The sequence below is a fragment of the Pleurodeles waltl genome, chromosome 6 (assembly GCF_031143425.1).
Source record: "Pleurodeles waltl isolate 20211129_DDA chromosome 6, aPleWal1.hap1.20221129, whole genome shotgun sequence".
In the NCBI taxonomy this organism is placed as follows: Eukaryota; Metazoa; Chordata; class Amphibia; order Caudata; family Salamandridae; genus Pleurodeles; species Pleurodeles waltl.
Window position 1 is genome coordinate 562,020,767 of NC_090445.1, and position 18,882 is coordinate 562,039,648.

Here is an 18,882-nt window from a genome sequence, read left to right on the forward strand (position 1 = left end):
ACATCCTTGCGTAGGGACATTTTCTTAGAACATCGGCTGTTTTATTATAAAAACACTTTCTTGACCCTTACACGTTAGAGGGAGATTCCAGCCAGAGAACCACAACTGTATGCTGATTGCTGAACTCTTCGCTACAGCTGCTTATGCAGACTTCAGGCCTTTACTTAGGTTTGGCGGATGATGTCTTCCCAGGGGAACCTGAAGGGCAGAACTAGAGCTTACCATGCTGTGCTCTATTATAGCCTAGGTAGGAATTAGTCTATTGACTTTCGTGACAATATGGTAGTGTTATTTCTATGCTTCACTCTCCTTGTCACAATTCTAATCCTGTCATGCTGTATCGCCCTGGTTATTGCAGTACATATTTGCTATATAAGATGCAGTTGCTTCATTAAACCCTTATTGAAACATATACTACCTCTGTTAGTCATTGTGTATGTGAGACTAATGTAACTGAGAGAAACAGATGAGACCTGAGTGACCATGATTTCCCTGAGAAATTAACTATGTCATGCGCTCAGCTGCCCAATCATCCCTGCCCTTAGGTAGAGATGAGGCACTGCTAGTTAGCCAAAGCAAAACCCAGTTTAGGGCGACAGGCATCACCTGTAGTGGGTAAGACTCAGTCTCCCACACCGCAGGAGATTCTGCCGCTCAAAATCCAGTAATCTCATTAGAATAATGAGAGCCTACATGACAGCGTGAAACCAATCCTGGGTTGCTTGTGTTCCGGTTTAGGGAGGATCTAGCCTGGCAGTTCATGCTGTACTGTTCCCATTGGAGATGGATCAAGACAGATTTGCAGATGACTGTGTCCAAATTGAGGTGGCATGGTGTGCAAAATAATGCTGGTTTTGGATGCTGCCTTGAATGATTACTAGTGCATGAGAATAATTCAAACACTGATCAATCATTTTTTGTATACTTTAGTGTGTCTCCCTAAGTGAGTCGTGTATGCCCAGATGGAGGTCCCATGCACACTGTGTCACTGAAACCAAGGCGTGCCTGGATAATGAACCCTAACTAGAGTAAAACCGGTCCTGGGGTGCTTGTATTCCGCTTCAGGGAGGACCTAGCCTGGTAGTTTGAGCTGCACTAGACCCACTGGAGCAGGGTGAAGACTAATTTGCATTTGGCTACGTCCAAAGTGTGGTGGCATGGTGTGTAAAATAATGATGGACTTGAATGCGGCCCCCGGTGATTACCAGTGACTGAGATTAATTCAGGTGTTGCATGCATCACTGTTTTGTTTACTTCAGTGTATTGCACTAAGTGGGATGGGTATGCCCAGATGTGGTTCCTGACACTGTGTTCTGGATCACAGTTCAGGAAGGACACGGCCTGGTTGTTTAGGCTGGACTGCAGGGTCAAGGCTGATTTGCATATGACTGGATCCAAACTGAGTTGGCATGGTGTGCAAAATAACAATGGAATGAGCTGTGGAACCAGGTGACCACCAGTGGATGAGATTCATTTAAGAATACCATCCATCATTTATTTGTATAATTTAGTATGTCTCTCTAAGTGGAATGGGTATTCCCAGGTGTGGGCCCTGTGCAAACTGTATCACTGGAACCAAGCTTTAGCTTGCTGATGAGCCCTAACTATGGTAAAACTTCCTCTTGGTTGCTTGTGTTCTGGTTCAGGGAGGACCTAACCCAGCAATTTCGGCTAGACTGTTCTCATTAGAGCAGGGTCAATATTGATTTGCATATGGCTGGGTCCAAACTGAAGTGGCATGGTGTGCAAAATAACAATGGACTGGGATGCTACCCAGAGTGATTACTAGCAGCTGAGACATAATTTAAGCGTTACATCCATCACTTTAATTCTCTTTCTAGACATAAATAGCTATATTTATGTAATAAAAAGCAAAAAGAGTGATCCAAGTGAATGAATATATATATATATATATATATATATATATATATATATATATATATATATATATATATATATATATATATATAAAAAATTAGTATTCACATGTGCATCATTTGCTGTTGAAGAGAATTTCTCTGGATACTCAGGAGCCTTGGAACAGTGAGAACATACTTTCATTAGTTCAATTTTCAATTTGGAGTTATTTATGATGTGTTAGTTTTAACATGTTTAACATTGTATAAAAACGTTATTGAAATGGTTATATAGTGTATGTTTTAAGTATTGTTTAAACATGTACTATCTAATGTGATTACTTATGTTGGTATGACAATTATTTTTAGCTTCTTATGGTGATTTTGAAATATGTTCCAGTTCTGCAGGACAGATATTTTTTAATTGCTGTAATTAAATTTGTTTGATTTTGTATTGAGATAAAATATTATGATGTGTTAGTTTTAACATGTTTAACCTTGTATAAAAACGTTATTGAAATGGTTATATAGTGTATGTTTTAAGTATTGTTTAAACATTTACTATCTAATGTGATTACATATGTTGGTAAGTCAATTATTTTTAGCTTCTTCTGGTGATTTTGAAATATGTTCCAGTTCTGCAGGACAGATGTTTTTTAATTGCTGTAATTAAAGTTGTTTGATTTTTTATTGAGATAAAATATTATGTCTAACATTTTTTTTATTTGCATGCTGGGGTTTGTAGTTTAAAAAATAACAGAACAGCATCAAAAGAAAAACATGTTCTAGATACGTTGCTCAAAACTGTAAGATTTTAAATCACAGTTTTGGTTGTAGTAGTGTTATTTAACAGTGGTATGGTTTGGCAGTGATTTGTTTGTAGTTAAGGTTTTACTTAAATTAGGGTGTAGATTATAGATTCCAGATAATCCATGTGTTGCATATTCACAAAGAGTTGTTCAAGGCTGGATAGCATTTTAGTGCATATGCTTAGTTTATTTTGAGATTGTGAATGTTATAGTTTGTGCAAGAGCTTATTTAGATAAGGTTTTTTTGACTTTTTTGATTAATGTATTCATTAATGTATTTCAGGTTGGGTGGTTTCTTTTAAGTGGGCCTTAAAAGGAGATGTGAACAATAGTTCGCAAGGAGTCATTCACACAGACAACTTTAAGGGCCTGATTTATACTTTTTTAGTGCCGCGTTTGCATCAATTTTTGATGCAAAAGTGGCACAAATGTACAAAATTCAATTATATTTTGTAAGTTTGCGTCTCTTTTGTGTAAAAAAAATTACTCAAATGCAGCGCTAAAAAAGTATAAATCAGGCCCTAAGTGTATATGTGGTACCCTATCCATACATACCCTAGGAAACTCTTGAAGTAATTTTATTTACAAGCAATCAACGAAACGTTAATCTGGTTTGCACAATATACATAAGAAAGAACCTAGCAAAGTAAACATAGGTTTTCAAATGGTTGCATCAAGGTGTATGTACAACATGCTCATATACAAACAAACTAATAGTGCTGACGGTGCGGTGCAATGTAAAAAAATACTTGACTGGACAAATGTCAAAAGTGCATTACAAGTAGAATGAAGGCTAAAATTAAGGTCAGTTGAAAAGAGTTGAATCCAGTAAGTCATAGAAACTCATCAAGTTATATGGAAATATTCAGTCTTGCTGCTAGCTGTTGATATTTAAATCCAAACTGGAACAACATCATTGGGTCTCTTCAGGAAAGGGCAAGTCAGACTATTACCTTATAAAAGTAGTAGAAAACTATGCATTAATGTCTTGATCCAGTGCATCTACTGAAAATTGGAAATCAAAAATAAAAATACTGACAGTTAAGGTCTGAGAGTCAGATCAACGAGAATACTCAAAAATAGAAAAAACAGTCTTGTGTTCTGACTGTGAAGCAGGAAAGAGAATTTTGTGTGTCATCTTACCCATGTCCACAAAATTGTTTTGGGGAAGTCTTAAACGATTATAGATAGAGTAAGTAACCCCATCTACAGTACCCCAGTACAACACTACTTCTCACAGTCACTGGGCTGTGAATACTGACACTAGTTATAATGTTTCATACAGCACTTGGGAGGGAAATGAAAGGGATGCTTAACAGAAAAGGCCATGAATCGTTGAGCTGTCTGTGCAAGCAAGCAACTTTAAATGGTGTGGTCAATTCAATCTATACATCAGAGGACAATATAATACATCATATTTTCCCCACTATCTGTACATCTGTGAGGTAGCAATAGCATAATGTGATGCATATAGAGGAATGTATAATGCTACAATTCGTCAATGTGATAACCTCACAGTGCCCCTTCTTCCTAATCCCATTCGCCAATAGCTCAGTTGCAATGGCAAACAGGCGGGAGAGAGGAAGCCGCCCTACTCTCCTCTTTATAGGCCATTGAGATTACTTCCCCGTAAGAAGGCTTGCCATTGGATCTGTGTACAACAATGTGGTAAACTCACTGAACCCCCTGCCTCAACCCATTTGTCTCATTACTTCATATAGATAATTCCATCTTATGTTTAGTGCTGTGCTTCCCCGTGGGAGAAACCTACACCGATCTGGGTGAATTTTTTTTTGCAATGGGGCAGTAAAGTGGAAAAAATAGGGCTTAATATTTCATAATCAACATTTAGCATCAACAGAGGTCTGCTGATACCTCTTCTGCATCTCTGCCTTGTTTGTGCAGCTCCACTACCAGCGCTTCCCAGGTGATGAAAGGGAGGATATACCCCCCCCAATTCAGAGGTGGCTCATCCGCTATGGCAGAGGAGTGTCACCACCAGCCCCCCCAGGCCGGGAGCCTGTGCCTGCAGTGACTGAGGACAGAGGAGTGGTGTGGCGGCTGCAGCGGCGAGTCGGGTACTTTAAAAAAAAATCTATATATATTTGTAATGTTGCTTGTTTTGTGCCCCTCACCCCACTGCCTTGTCCTGAAAGGAGTCGCCCCTACACACCTTGCATTGTTATATAATCCTACACAAATTGGGGTTAGCTGAGATATGTAAGAAGCAGAGAAGTCAAGGCCATCAGATCAAGGCATGGTCACCCAGCCATCATTTCAACTGCTGCCTTTAATATCTTGTTCAATTATGCCCCTGCCCAGGGCTTCTGCAGGAAGCACTACCTTCAAAAGCTGCCTCTTCTATATATTGCCAAAGGCCTCAACCCCCTACCCTTTTCAAACATCTCATTAGTTTCACTCTGTGAATGCAGTTCAATACCTTGTGCTGGATGTATTCTCCATTTTGTTGTGTCTCTTTTATGTTGTTTTGCCAGCCAAGCCAGCAGGCTCTTCATTTTCTTTTCACTCTGCATGCACCTTAGCCATGTAAGCTTTATAATCAAAGAATTGCAGCCTTTCAAATAATTTTGCCAATTTTTCTTTGGGGTCAGCTAGACTGCTCTGAATATCTGGATGCTTAGGGTGTTGTCCTACTAACTGCGTAAGTACTGTCTCTTGTTCTTTCAATATCTTTCTAAAGAGTTGGTCTACCACCAGAAGGGGGTTTTATGCAGTGCAGACAAATTACAGCCTTAAAGTCATCCTATTTCAAAGATATCAGTAATGTTGTGCCTCTATTGTCCTTGAAGTATTGTTTTATATATTCCCCTGTTATTTGTTAGAAGATCTAATGCTCCACCGATTTTAATCTCCAAGTACTGATTACTGCACGAACTTCACTCCTCATCAACTGAAGGCTGTTGTCCGACACAGTTCTAGCAAGATATTCTGTGTGGTCAGCTGTTGTGTGAACCATTTGGAGCACATGAAGAAATCTAGCCACAAATTGAGGTCATATGTACGTGAGTAGTAAGAACAATCAACAGTCTGTGGATGTTTTGCTCTCCAAGCATCTATTGGTCCCCTTTGTGATACCCATATATCTAGTGCACTAGCGGTTTTAGTAGTCAGGGAATATAACAATGGTGGGTGTGTCCTTATCTGTATCCACATATGTAACACAATTAAAATCTTCTCTGTCAGAAATGGGGTTTGTAATTGGCTAGGGTATGCACCTAAGCCAGGCAGAACCCACCACTCTAATCAAGCCAAGTAAGTTACACACCTGAGATAACCTGTGCTCAGCTCCTGGTAACTTGACACACAGCAGGCAGGCTTATCATCACAGGCAATGTGTAATGCATTTGCACAACTCACTCACACAGTAACACAATGAAAACAACACAAAAGAGACTCCATACAGGGATATATAAAAATATGCTATCTATAATATATATATATACGACCAAAACGACGTAAAACATATAATTAGTGCAAGTAATGCAACTTCGTTTAGCGATAAATACATAAATCACAAACTATAACCGTAGGGCACAAATGCACATGCGCTCCTACTAGACTGTTTATGGTAGATTCTGTGAATTTCCCTGCTGTAAGTCACCTAAGGCAGTTTAGTTACTGGAGGCAATCCCACACCTCTTTTGGGGTCCTATACGGATGTTTTTACCTCTAATAGTTAATGTCCACAAGTTACAATGTGCACAAAGCACCTCCGGGGCCTCTCTGAGCTGGTGGAAGGGAAAGTTCCAGCCACCCGTTCCAAGCAGGTCGGTTGGGGGGAGTCACGCTGGTCTGATGACCCTGGCACCGATAAGTAATGCCCCTGAATCTGCAGTGTCTCAAAAGTCCTCCAGGAGCCACCTGTGAGGGAGTGTGGGATGGCTTCACTGCTCTCTGAGTACCCACTCCCCCACAACATTACCTTCCGTGGAGACGGGTTCAACTTCAGGGATCTTTCAGGCTCAAAGAAAACATTCAGGAGCATCATCAGTGGGGTGGCTGTTGGAGTGTCGACAGGCCTCGGAAGCAGGGCCCGCATTGCCAGATTCCGGAGTTCCCAGATGGGTTCCACAATGAGCTGATCCAGGGGTGGGCCAGACTGATAAGCCTCATGTTCCTGACCCATTCCTGGTTGCTGGGCAATGCGTCATTAGACAGCCGCACTGAGAGGCGCTATGCCAGTTCTCACAGTGGGCAAAGTTCACTGGCCTCCATGACCTGGGCAATATCCAGCTTCATTTTAGCGGTGGTAAGCACAGAGCATTCTGGACCTCCTGGGACAGAGAGTGCTGGTCCTAAGGCACACACTGATCCTCACATACGCCAGGAGCTCTTGGTGACTGCTCAAGGTCAGAGTGCTGCTGCCGGACTCACTGGGGGCTGAGTCTCACAGCAGGGCACATAGCAGAAATCTTTGAAGGCCTTGAAATTTCCTCAAATAACAAGAGACAAGCAAACAGGCCCTTGGAGTGCTCTGGTACGGCACAAAAGCAGGTAGGCAGGCATTAAGCAAGCACATCAGGCAAGTTGCAAAGTGGCAGTGCCTTCTGCAGACCAGCAATCAGTAGGCAGCAGACCAGCACAACAGTGCAGGTAGTCCAAATGGTGGTTCCTCCTGGCAGCATAACAGACCTCCTGGCAATGTGTAGAGTGTACAGCCAGCAGCATCTAATTACAGGTCCCAAGCAACATCTAAAACCATTGGGAGTGCTTATACTAAAAAATGTATTGTATGCAGGGGTGACTTCAAAGGAAACTTTAAAAGTGCACAACGATTCTTTTCAGCCCAGCCCTGGCTCCAGGCGATCAGTAGGGGGTAATTCAGCCCTTTGCTAGGGCAGGGCACAACCTATTGACATATAGGTGGGATCTACCTCTCCCTCTCCCAGCCCAGGAAGACTATCAGTCTGCAGATGAATCCAGATGTATCCCCTGTTACACACAGCCCTTCCTGTGTTATGGCTGTCTAGAGGGTATGCAGAAATGGTAGCTGTCACCCAGGCCAGACATGTATTGGAGACACACAACAAAGCACAAAGAGCTATATGCACAGAGAAATGCCCATTTACCCAAAGTAGCACTTCTAAAACAGTAATGTGAAATCCAACTTCATCAGTAACTAGGATTTATCACTATCATGCTTAAAATACCAAACATGACAAAGCTACTCCTTTCTGATCAGGAGTTACCACCTAAAGTGTATAAGAGAATTCCCAAAGCTAACCTATGCGAGGAGCAGACTGCACCATAGTGAAAAACTAAATAGGCTGTTTATCGCTACTAGGACATGCAAAACATAAAAATACATGCCCTACCTGTTACTTACATGGCACCCTGCCCATTGGGCTACCTAGGTCCTACCTTAGGGGTAGCCTAAGTGCAATAAAAGGGGAGTTTAAGAATAGGCAAGTAGTTTTAAGTGCCAAGTCAAAGTGGTAGTAAACTACAGGCACTGCAGTGGCACACCTGAGACAGGTTTGAGCGGCTACTTCTGTGGGTGGCATAATCAGTGCTGAAGGCCCACTAACAGCATTTCATTTACAGGCCCTGGATACATAGTATACCTCTTTACAATGGTCTGACAAGTAAATCAAGTATGCCACAGGGGTGTAAACCAATTATACCTTGTTTAGAGGAGAGAACACATGCACTTTATCACTGCTTAGCAGTGGTAAAGTGCCCAGAGTTCTAAAGCCATCAAAAAGAAGGTCAGAAGACTAGGAAGAGGATGGCAAAAGGTTTGGGGTAACCCTGCAAAGAGGGCCAGGCCCAACATTTTCCTAGTGGATTTGTGTATAATCAATACATTTTGCAATTTGCATTGAGAAGGTAGCTAAAAAAAAAAATGAACTACAATGCAATATCTCTCCCATCCCTCCTGCCTCCCAGAATAATGTATCCACTGACTTTGTCTTTTCACTCTTATGTTACTTGAAAAGGGGCCCCTTGTCTGATCCAAATGAGTACCTCATGGGGCAACGCTCAATTTTCAGTTTAATGAACTTGGCCACTCCAGCACTTCTGCAGTGATTTTCCCTCTTCAGTATCAGATGTGTCTCTTGTAGAAATGCATTTTGTGCTTCCTTTTGTTTGCTATAAGCTTGCACATTATATCTTTTAGTGATGCTATTGAGACCACACACATTCCATGGGAGTGTTTAAATTCTCATAATATTACTTGTCCCCTGCCATCCATTCTCCACTTACTTTGGCCTGAGCATCTGTTAGCAGCTTCTTTGCAGTCACCTAGTGACTCTCTGTATTCGTGCAGCGTCAACCAATGTACTTCTCAGAACAGGTCATCAACTTCAAGTGTGGTTTTCCTTGACAGTTCTTCTTCGGCCAACATACCTGATTCCTGTTCTGAGCCTGAGTCAGATTCCCTTCATGATGTACTCATTCCTTTGCTTTTAGCTTTTTTAAACTATTATTATAAAAAGTAAATACAAATAGTAAATGTTGAAGGAGAACTGTGATTTTATACATCATTGTCTTAAATCCAGGTCACAAACTGGGCAACTAACTGTGGGAGATGATGAATGCAGATAATAGACTGAGTACTAGTCTATTATTTTTAGACAGGATCGATCTTAATTTGAGGTGCAAAGTGGAGCTCGAGACATCCTATTCTTCAGGAAAGTGGATCATGGCATTGTGTAATTGTGTATGTCTGTTTGGCCTTGTTCATTGTCGTTGTGAAATGTAGGAATAGGGTGACAGTTGAACCTGACTAGGACAAATGTTGCCTCTGGCATGCCAGACATAGTACTGTGTCCTGATTCCCACTGGTGGAAAGCCTAGCAATTATTGGCCTCACTTGAGCTCTAATGGCAGGCCCTGGGCCCAGGGTTTTTTGAGTTTGCTTGGCCACAAATAAGGGAGAAAAGTTCAAGCTGTCAAAAAGTTTGAATAGTGAAGTCTCTACAAACATCTCCATCTAGTCATTTGCAGTAGATTCTACTGTAACCACGATGTGGCTTCCAGATCTTTTTTTGCTCTTATGACATCTAGTACTTTTATCTCAGGTATTGATCATTTCTCGTTGTGGTATTGTCTTCAATACCAGATATATGCTATTTGTCAAATCACTGCAAGTGTTTTGTTTGTCTAAGTGCTCTTTCAGATGGTCTAGCAGAGCATCACCATGTCAATTTTACCATCTATTGTAGATAAACTATGCTTCATTTCAGGAGGGTCTTGCCCTTAGACTCATAACCCTCCAATAGATTCTCAACATTTTCTGCTGTTTGTGTTATGATGCCTCGATCAGTTGATCTGGTATATTTAGTCTGTGTCTGTTTGCTTTTACCCAGTTGTTTGCTGTCTGTTAGATCTGTGGGTAGTCTACAAGTCTGCCTTTGGGAATGATCCCAACCCTAATTATGTGGAACAAAGCTCTAGTGCTTGGCAGTTCTCAAAGCTCTACTAGGGTTGTACAATAGATCCAAATGTATTTCCCCCCACCAGCTGTATGTCACCTCACTGTTGGTTCATTGAGCAGGCCTCTAATTTATAAATTGCTTCAGGAGTGCACTTATTCCCAAACCATTTTATTGATTTTAAATATACAGGAGTCGGGATTGACATCTAACTCATATTCGATCAATGAACAATATTAACTACACAGTCTCAATCATGGTTTCCCAGTCACAACTTATGCAATTAGTGCATATCACCAAAAATTATAACTTGAGCATTTAGGAGAGGTTTGTTAATATTAGGATCCATTACAGTTCAGCAAAGGGTGCAGTCACCCAAGGTTAAAAATGGGTTTCTCAGGCCAACATATACTAGACGGGGGCTATCTTTACCAAAATTAACATCTCAGATCTTTTCATAACCCTTTATCGTTTCATTTATGCATTTATGGGGGTTGCAAAACAGAGTCTGTCGCCTGTCAGACAATCATTTGAGGGTGGCTTACCATTATTGTCTTCATTTGTAGGTCTCATCTGAGACAACACATGGGCTGTTGCTTGTGACATCTCTTGTAAATAAAAAAAAACATGAAAAAAGGCTTAGAGCCCGCCCATTACTTACCATTGGTTGGCTTCAATGACACTCTCATTTCTTTGTTTTCAATTGATCAGCACCTCCTGCTTTCACTTCCACGTTTTGTGTTTGACTGTGCTGTGAAGCATGGGCCAAGTACAGTTTTCTGAGTACAGACAGTGTCCTTCTACTGGACATGAGCTTCTGAAGGTACTTTTTTTAATATTCTTTGTTGCACTCCATGAGTGCATGTTTGCAGTCTGTCTCCCCCACTCCAAGTCCTTGCTCTCCCTGCCACTCTCACCCCTCCTACTGCTGACTGTGCTGTTACTTGCTTCCTCCTTCTCTTTACCCACCATCTTTGATGTAGCTTCCTCCCTGACTTGTGCTGCTTGTCCATCGCGGCATGCTGTTTTTATTTTACGTGCAGCTGCCAAGATAAACTCAAATCTGAGGTGCACTTGTCCATAATGGAGGACAGCCATTTGTGGTGAATACTAGTAGTGAGTCTCTGGTAGATACGATATCCATTTTAGACAGTGTAACAGTTCCACAATCAGCCAGCTACAATTTTTGCATCTTGTATTAATTTCATAGCAGCAAAGGAGCTAAGCACTTTTTATTGTCAAGTGGTGCAGGGTGGCCATTCACACGACAGACTTTGCTTAGCTGAAGTCAAACTGACACTGAAAAACAAAAGTACGAGCCCCCACAGAGGGCGAGGGAGCCCCCTGTCCTTTCTAAATATTTACCCTGGGGACACAGATGTCTGTGTGTACCAGTCACCCTGCTCCAACTGTGAGCATCAGCTGCTGAGATCCTTTACTGCCCTGCGGCACATATATTCAGGCAAGACCGTGCCTCTCTGTTTTATTCACATGACCCTTCTTCCACCACCACGCCACACACTTGTGCCCAAATCAGCTACCAGAGAATCATATATAGAAAGGCGACCCTACCAGCACCCACAAGTGTATGGCGGAGGGGGGGCACATGTTTGTTTCCTGCTCAGGGCCTCTCCTCATCCCCAGTCTCACTTTCTACTCCATATCTCCCTCATGAATGTATGAAAAATGTTCTTTGCCCAGCAGAGTTGTCCCACAAAAATAGATAGCACTTAGTTCTCCAGTTCTCACTAGTCATTCTGGGTCAGTTACTATATGTTGAGAAGAACAGGGAGCCTGGGTCCTGAAGACAGTTGTATCTCACAAAATCCATAGCTCCCCTCTTCTTCATGACTTCTCTAAAAAAAATCTGAGTTTCTGACATCCACGTCTTTCCCCAGGTGTTTCCACATGGCTCAATGTCTAGTATAGTCCTCTTATCAGAGAGCCTCTCAGAGAATTTCTTATTAGAACATTGGAATGTTGGGAGTTCCATTGAAAACAGTGAAGTACTCAGGGCTTCTAATTGCCGGTAGAAGCCCAGAATTAGAAACCGGGAGCTCCATCATTTCAAATGTTTAGGATCACAGCTGTTGCTGTGAACAAAGGCCTCATGGAGCCTGAGGGGATTTCAGTCCCCTCGGGCTCACTGAGGCTACTGTTTTATTTATTAAAACATTCTGTCCTCTAGTGGCAGAATGTTCTAATAGCCTTATAGCCCTTTGTAGCTGGGCTATACCGACATGAAAGTACCTCTGCCTTGTTAAAGGCCGAGCTGAGAGGGCCTTTAATGGCCGGTATAGCCCGCTTGGGCTATAAGGCTATATTAAAAACAGCACTGATGATTGTCTCAATTGACGTCTGAAGCTTTCCTCCAGTTACAGCAGTCAAAGGGGGACGAACTTGCACAGAACCTGATGGAATGTTATAAAAAATATGTAAAAGCACGGGGATGATTAAAGCTGTGTCATGTTTATCTGACACTGTGAGTGTTTTCGGAAAATATTTATGTGGCACAGCTGAATGTCAGTTTAAGCTCGAGGCTGAGCTATTTAACAGCACAGTTCGTGCTTGAGGATTCTATGTACATACTTTACTGAAAGAATAAACAGGAATACAAGAGCTGCCGCTAGTCAACAACACTGTTTCTACAAAGTCCTGCCAGATCATGTGTAGGTCCCTTTGGTGAGACTGGGCAAATAGAAGACTGTGCAACGGCAGATAAAACAAAAACAACCATCACTTCATCCGGACACTGACAGAGAAAGGGGGCTTGTGGCTCCGTGGAGTCATGCATCCAGTCGAGGTATGTGTGTTTGACCCCATGCTCAGAGGTTCTAATGTTAGCGGGTCCGCGTAATGTTTCTTTCTACAGAGGTTGATAAAGTGATTCCCGTTAAGGTGAGAAACAAATATCTGTTATCTGTCAATATATATGCCCTGCAAATATATCTATCACGTGAGCGTAATAATTAACGCTTTTAAAGTTCCTGGTTCTTAACGAAAGGTCATAATAATGTGTTCAGTGATGATGTCATATGTCTGAAAATGGCACCTCGCGAAAGCAGTGACGTAGTCAGGCTGCCATGGGCGCAAATGCAAATAATGATAATGGACCCCCTCGCCCCGTTGCCCCAGTTTGGTAGTAAAACACTATAATTGTGGTTCAAAAATACCAGAAACCAGTCGCAGTAAGCTCCAAAGACTTTGTCTCAATCAATCTTACCGTTTGTCCTGCAGCTCTTTAGTTTCAGTCTTTATCAGATGATCCCTCATTTCGTGCTGCGAGATGGGACAGCTTGCTTCGACATCAAACAGTGACACCTCTTCTCGACTGTCTACATCCTTAACTTCCGAAGCAAATACTTTTTCTGCAAGGCTGCGGATCTCGTCGGTAATTGCTGAGGAAAAACACATACGTCACCTGTCGATGCAATCACGATATTGACTAAAGAAGCGGAAAATGTCATTCATTAATCGACTCTCGAACAGTGTTCACACGTTACCTTCGGGCGGTGTTACATTACATTAACTTTGTTAATTAGACAGCCATTTGACAAAACCGCCCCTTTCAACTGTGAAAAGAAGATGCACAGTTCCCCTTTCATCTTGAGATCGTTGACTATTCTGGCTTGGAGAGTAGGTACACATTTTTGGCCCAATTTTGTATGTATTTGTTAAATATTGATTACCGCCAATCTAATATACAGTCACATACTTTCAACTTTAACCCCGACGTTTCCACTTTGTATTATTTTGTGATTTTAGTTCACAATTTCCATGGCCTCTAGCACTGCTGAGTGTCTTGGTTGAGCAGTGTAGTCTGCTAAATTGACCAGGGCCACCTTAAGGATTTTGGGGGCCCTGGGCCAAACATGCATTGGGAGCCCTGCTTCAGAAAAGCTTTCAATTTATGATCCAGTTTCAGCTCTTTCATGTCCTCTTTGGCCGGTGACTGTGCACAGGCACACTAATCCAAAATCTAAATGTGTTTACATCTAATATTCAGGGATAATGATGTATGTTTTCATAGCAGCAGCTTGCTAATATTAGAGTAAATTATCTCTGTGACACGCTCTCATTTCGCATATGTGAGGTCCTGTTTTGATCTGAAAGGAACTTTTTATTGATGCTGCACAAGACAAACACAGCATTTCTGTGCAAACTATCTGAAATTGACTCTAAAATTACCCACACTAAAAATACATTAAAAGAAAAAGTTATTTAAAACAATCTATTGAACGTTATTCAGGATCATCAGGGCAAGACTGCAGAAGAGAGCTGGCTCTATCAGAGGGCCTCCGAAAGGCTGGGCCCTGGGCCAGACCCACTTTGCCGATACTGTAAACGTCTCTGAGGATAACCAAAGGATAACGCAAGACCAGGTGGATCAAGCCTTGCGGCTTTCCAGCAGTCTATGCGAGTGCGCCTTTCCCTCTTACGTCCGCGCGCTTGCGTCCCTCCTTCTCCCCACATCTATTTGTTCCCAGTGCCTTAGAATTGGTGATCCCCTTTAAGGCTCTCATTGCACGGGCAATTACCACCGAAGTTACAAATGCCACCACTGTTAAAAACATAAATGTGAAAAGGTAGAATGGTAGCAAATTAAATATAACAAGCAACACTAATGCAAAATAATGTGAAGATTCAACAGAATCGACATATCTACGCACAATGGACCCCCCAAAGAGAGACAGACACACACACACCCTCCTCCCCCCAAACCACCACCACCAAGCATGTTCATGATCTTCACCTGCCTGGTGGAAGGTGGCGAACACACAACAAGAATTGACAGAACTTGCTGTCTGGAATACTGGATAGTGCAGGTTGCGGCCGAAGGTGGAAAAGATAATTTGACGAAGGCACCTCGTTTACATATTTTTGCTTTGCAAGACTGAACTCTAACCTGGTTTGGGATTTGGCGTGCCCAGCCAGCCACTGCTCCAGTCCTCCATGCTGACAATGGGCAGCAAACCACACTCCCCAAATGTCTTCTGGCTCAGGGGATCTGTGCTGCGCACAACGATAAAGATATAAAATGGCAATGCAATCATTTCATTGCTATTTTATTTTGTCATGTGCAGCTCACAGCCGGCGGGGAGCAACGCTCCCCCGCCCTCATGAAGAAACTGCCGCTGTCCAGATCTTGTGTGAGACCTGCTAGGAAGACACAAAGAGGTTAAATAGTGCTGGAGTGAACACACATTCCTGCTTCAAGCCGGTTGTTGTCAGGGTCTTGCCAGAGACCATTGTTCCAGCTCCTTTTTTTATGCAGATACACGTCAGTGTGTAAGAGTTGGATTGCCATCAATAGTGTCGCTGAGAAAAACCCAACAAGCAAGTTTGGACCAGAGTGTTGACCTGTTAACATCGATGAAGGTGGCTTTTAAGTCCACTAAATAGGCGTGTAGAGGAGTTTTAGATTTCTGAGCCTTTTTTACAATTAAGGCCAAGACCACCAGGCTAGTCACTGTTCCCATTCCTGGATGAAAGCTAGTCTGGTTTTATGGATTATTATCTGCCCGGCTAGTAAGGTTGTGTAATAGGACCTTCATAATATTTTGCCTCATTGTCTTATGAGACTAACAAGTGATAATTTGTTGGATTGCTTTTTTTGCCACGTTTCTAAATCGTGTGAATTATCACACCGCCCCAGGATTTGTTAATTTGGTTATGGGTGAAACACTGACTGTATAGGGGTCAAGGAAATTTGCCCAGCTTTCAGAATTGGTTTTGAAAATAGCGCTTGGGAGACCATTTGGACCAGGAGCCCTGTTAGAAATGGGGTTCCTGGTTGGCTAGGGTAGGCACCTCATCCAGGCAGGGACTACTACTCTAGTCAGGGCAAGAGAGCTACACACCCAAGATAGCCCCCTGCTCACCCCCTTGGAAGCTCGGCAAGAGCAGTCAGGCTTATCGTATAAGCAATGTGTAAAGCAGTTGCACAACACACACCCTAGTTACACAATAAATACACCACAAAGAAAGCTCCACAAGAGGTTGTATAAAAATTAACAAAACATCATTAGATTATAGAAGACATGTATCAGTAATATCCTGCTACACAAGCAGTAGTCAGATCATCACACATGTTACCAATACACTGCAAAATCAAGCAATAGTCAGATCATCACGCAGGTTACAAATACTCTGCAAAAGCAAGCAGTAGTCAGATCATCAGCATCACACATGTAAAAAGAAATATCCTTGTCCTTTACATATGTCATAAACATTACTCTTTCCCAGGACATGTCGGTACCTAAAACACACACCTCCAATGCCTACAATGTAATCATTGAAACACAGTTATTGCTCCAACCAGGAGACAATACTGCACATCAGGGCATGAAACCCGGTAGGAAGAAAAACACTGAGGGAAGCAAAGATATCATGTAGTAAACTGAGGATTACAAGGTCCTCAACAATAATGCCTTCTAAATGAAGGTTGTAGCGTATCTGCGCTTCCTTTTGAAATTATGAGGTAGACAGGGACACACCCGTCCTAATCCAGGAGCTCCTGCACTCCTCTTAGGGGCAATGGGGCACTAATATGAGCATCCTGTCCAACAAAGGAGCTCAGGTGCTCCTATTACTAAAAAGGCGCTACTCTCTCTCCTTGCAGGCCAGGCCTCCGTCGGGGTCTCCTCGTCCCGTTGGGGGGGAATTAAAAAAAAGGGAAAATCAGGACCCCACCTTGGCCACTGATCCGAAGGGCCGCCCCAGTCTGCGCTGCACAGCAGACCCCTCCGGGCTCTACACCAGGAACCCCTCAGCACTACAGGGAGGCAACCCCACTCCTCACACAAAACCACCTCGAACACACACCCTCAGCCAGACGGAGCCTCCTTTGAGGCTTCCCTCCTTTCTGGCTAGGCACACACGGCTCCTCAGTCTCTCTTGAGACCACATATTTCCTCCAGCAACCATGCTGGCGGCGTGGTGAGCCTCCTGGACCAGGACCCCGCCCACCACAGAACTAAGCCCTCTGGTCCTCTTAGTGCCAGGAGGACTCATCGCTCACCTGACCGGCAGGAACTCTCGTTCTTCTTGGCCTCCGACACCTCCGGGGGAGTCGAACACCTTTGCTTTGCGGCTCAGGCCACAGCGGTGATTCCTCAGCAGAAAGAATGTGCCCGCTTGTGCCTCGGGGGCACCACAGGGAGCACTCTCGTCCACGCTAGATCCACAGCTCCTTGAACCTCTCCTGCATCGAGGAAGGGGGGGCCCACACAGGGCGACTTGGGGACATTTCCTTGCGTCCTGAAATCAGGCACTCTGGGCAAGAAAAAAGGCGCTCTTCACAAGCTGATGCCACTAAGGCGCTCTCCACGCACTCTACTAGCGACTGTGGCACTTCACTCTGGCCCTGCAATGGAAACAGCACCCAAGGAACAGAGGTGCAGGGATGAACACTACCCAGCCCCTGAGGACAGTTATGGGGGCACTGGGCTGAGGTGCCCAGGCAAGCAGGCCAGCACAAGGGCACAGAAGAAGCAGGGGCAGTCTCTCTAGTGACCTAGCAGGTCACAGGTCAGTCCAACAGCAGGGAAGTCCTGAGGCAGTTACTGGTGAGTCCCTACAGCCGCATCTAGTGCCCAGTCCATCAGAGTCTCTGTCTGTCTCTGTTCCTGTGTCTCTCTCTCATGGGGAACAACCCCTATACTTATGCTCAGTTTGTCCAGCTTCTAGAAGTGGGGAGAAGGTTCCACCCCATCTAACCAGTTACAGGAATGTCCCTTCTCCCCCACACTGGCTCCAGACATCAGTAGGGGGTAAACAAGCCTTTTGTGTCAGGGCAGGCCACAGCCTATACAAATGTAAGTACACCCCACCTCTATCTCTCTCAGCCCAGGAAGACCACTCAGTTTGTAGATGTACTCCTATTGCACCTCCACCCTTCCTGTGTGTTGGCTGTCTGGAAAGTATGCACAAAGCCCAGCTGTCACTCTACCCCAGACATGGATTGGAGTCAAGCTGCAAAAGCACCAGAGTTATAAGCACAGGGAAATGCCCACTTTCTAAAAGTGGAGTTTCTACAACGGTAATACAAAAATCCACCTACATTGGAAAGCAGCGTTTCTCACTACCATTCCAATCATATCAAACATGCTTACATCAGCCCTCATAGATCAGGAAATACCACTTAGCTATATGAAACGGCATTCCCAATGCACTCCTATGAGACAGGCAACGCTCACAGCAGTGAGAATCCAAATAGGCTGTTTGACACTACTACGACAGGCCACACAACAGGCACATGTCCTACCTCTTATCTGTACAGAAGCCTGCCCAGAGGGCTAACTAGGGCCTACCTTAGGGCTGACATATGTACTAAAGGGGGAGTTCCAGTCCTGGCAAGTAAATTTGGATGCCAGGTCCATGTGGCAGTAAACTGCGCATGCAGGCCCTTCTGTGGCAGGCCTGGGACAGGTTTGTAAGGCTAGTTCTGTGGGTGGCGCAAGCTGCGCTGCAGGCCCACTAGTAGCATTTAATTTATAGGCCTGGGTATGAGGGATTTCACTGTACAAGGGACTTACAGGTAAATTAAATAAGCTACTCAGGTGTATGCCAATCATACCAAGTTTAGAAGGTAGAGCACATGCACTTTAGAACTGATCAGCAGTGATAAAGTGCCCAGAGTCCTAGAGCCAACAAAAAGAGGTCAGAAAAATAGGAAGAGGAAGGCAAAAGGTTCGGGGATGACACTGCAAAAAGGGCCAGGTCCAACAAGCCCCAGCTGTTTTACTTTTGAGTATCAACTTATTTATCCCTCTCGGGCGGCTGACTATCATGACCTTTCGGTTCACACAATGATGT

The 18,882-nt window shown here is 43.5% G+C and overlaps 1 protein-coding gene across 1 annotated transcript in view; it reads right to left on the reverse strand.

Annotated features, from left to right (window-relative positions):
• Positions 1-18,882, reverse strand: part of LOC138299976 (AMP deaminase 1-like) — a 342,156-nt gene that overhangs the window by 313,857 nt on the left and 9,417 nt on the right. Inside the window, exon 2 of the mRNA XM_069238734.1 lies at positions 13,289-13,463. Coding sequence (XP_069094835.1) covers positions 13,289-13,463 — 175 coding nt within the window. The remainder of the gene's footprint in view (positions 1-13,288; positions 13,464-18,882) is intronic.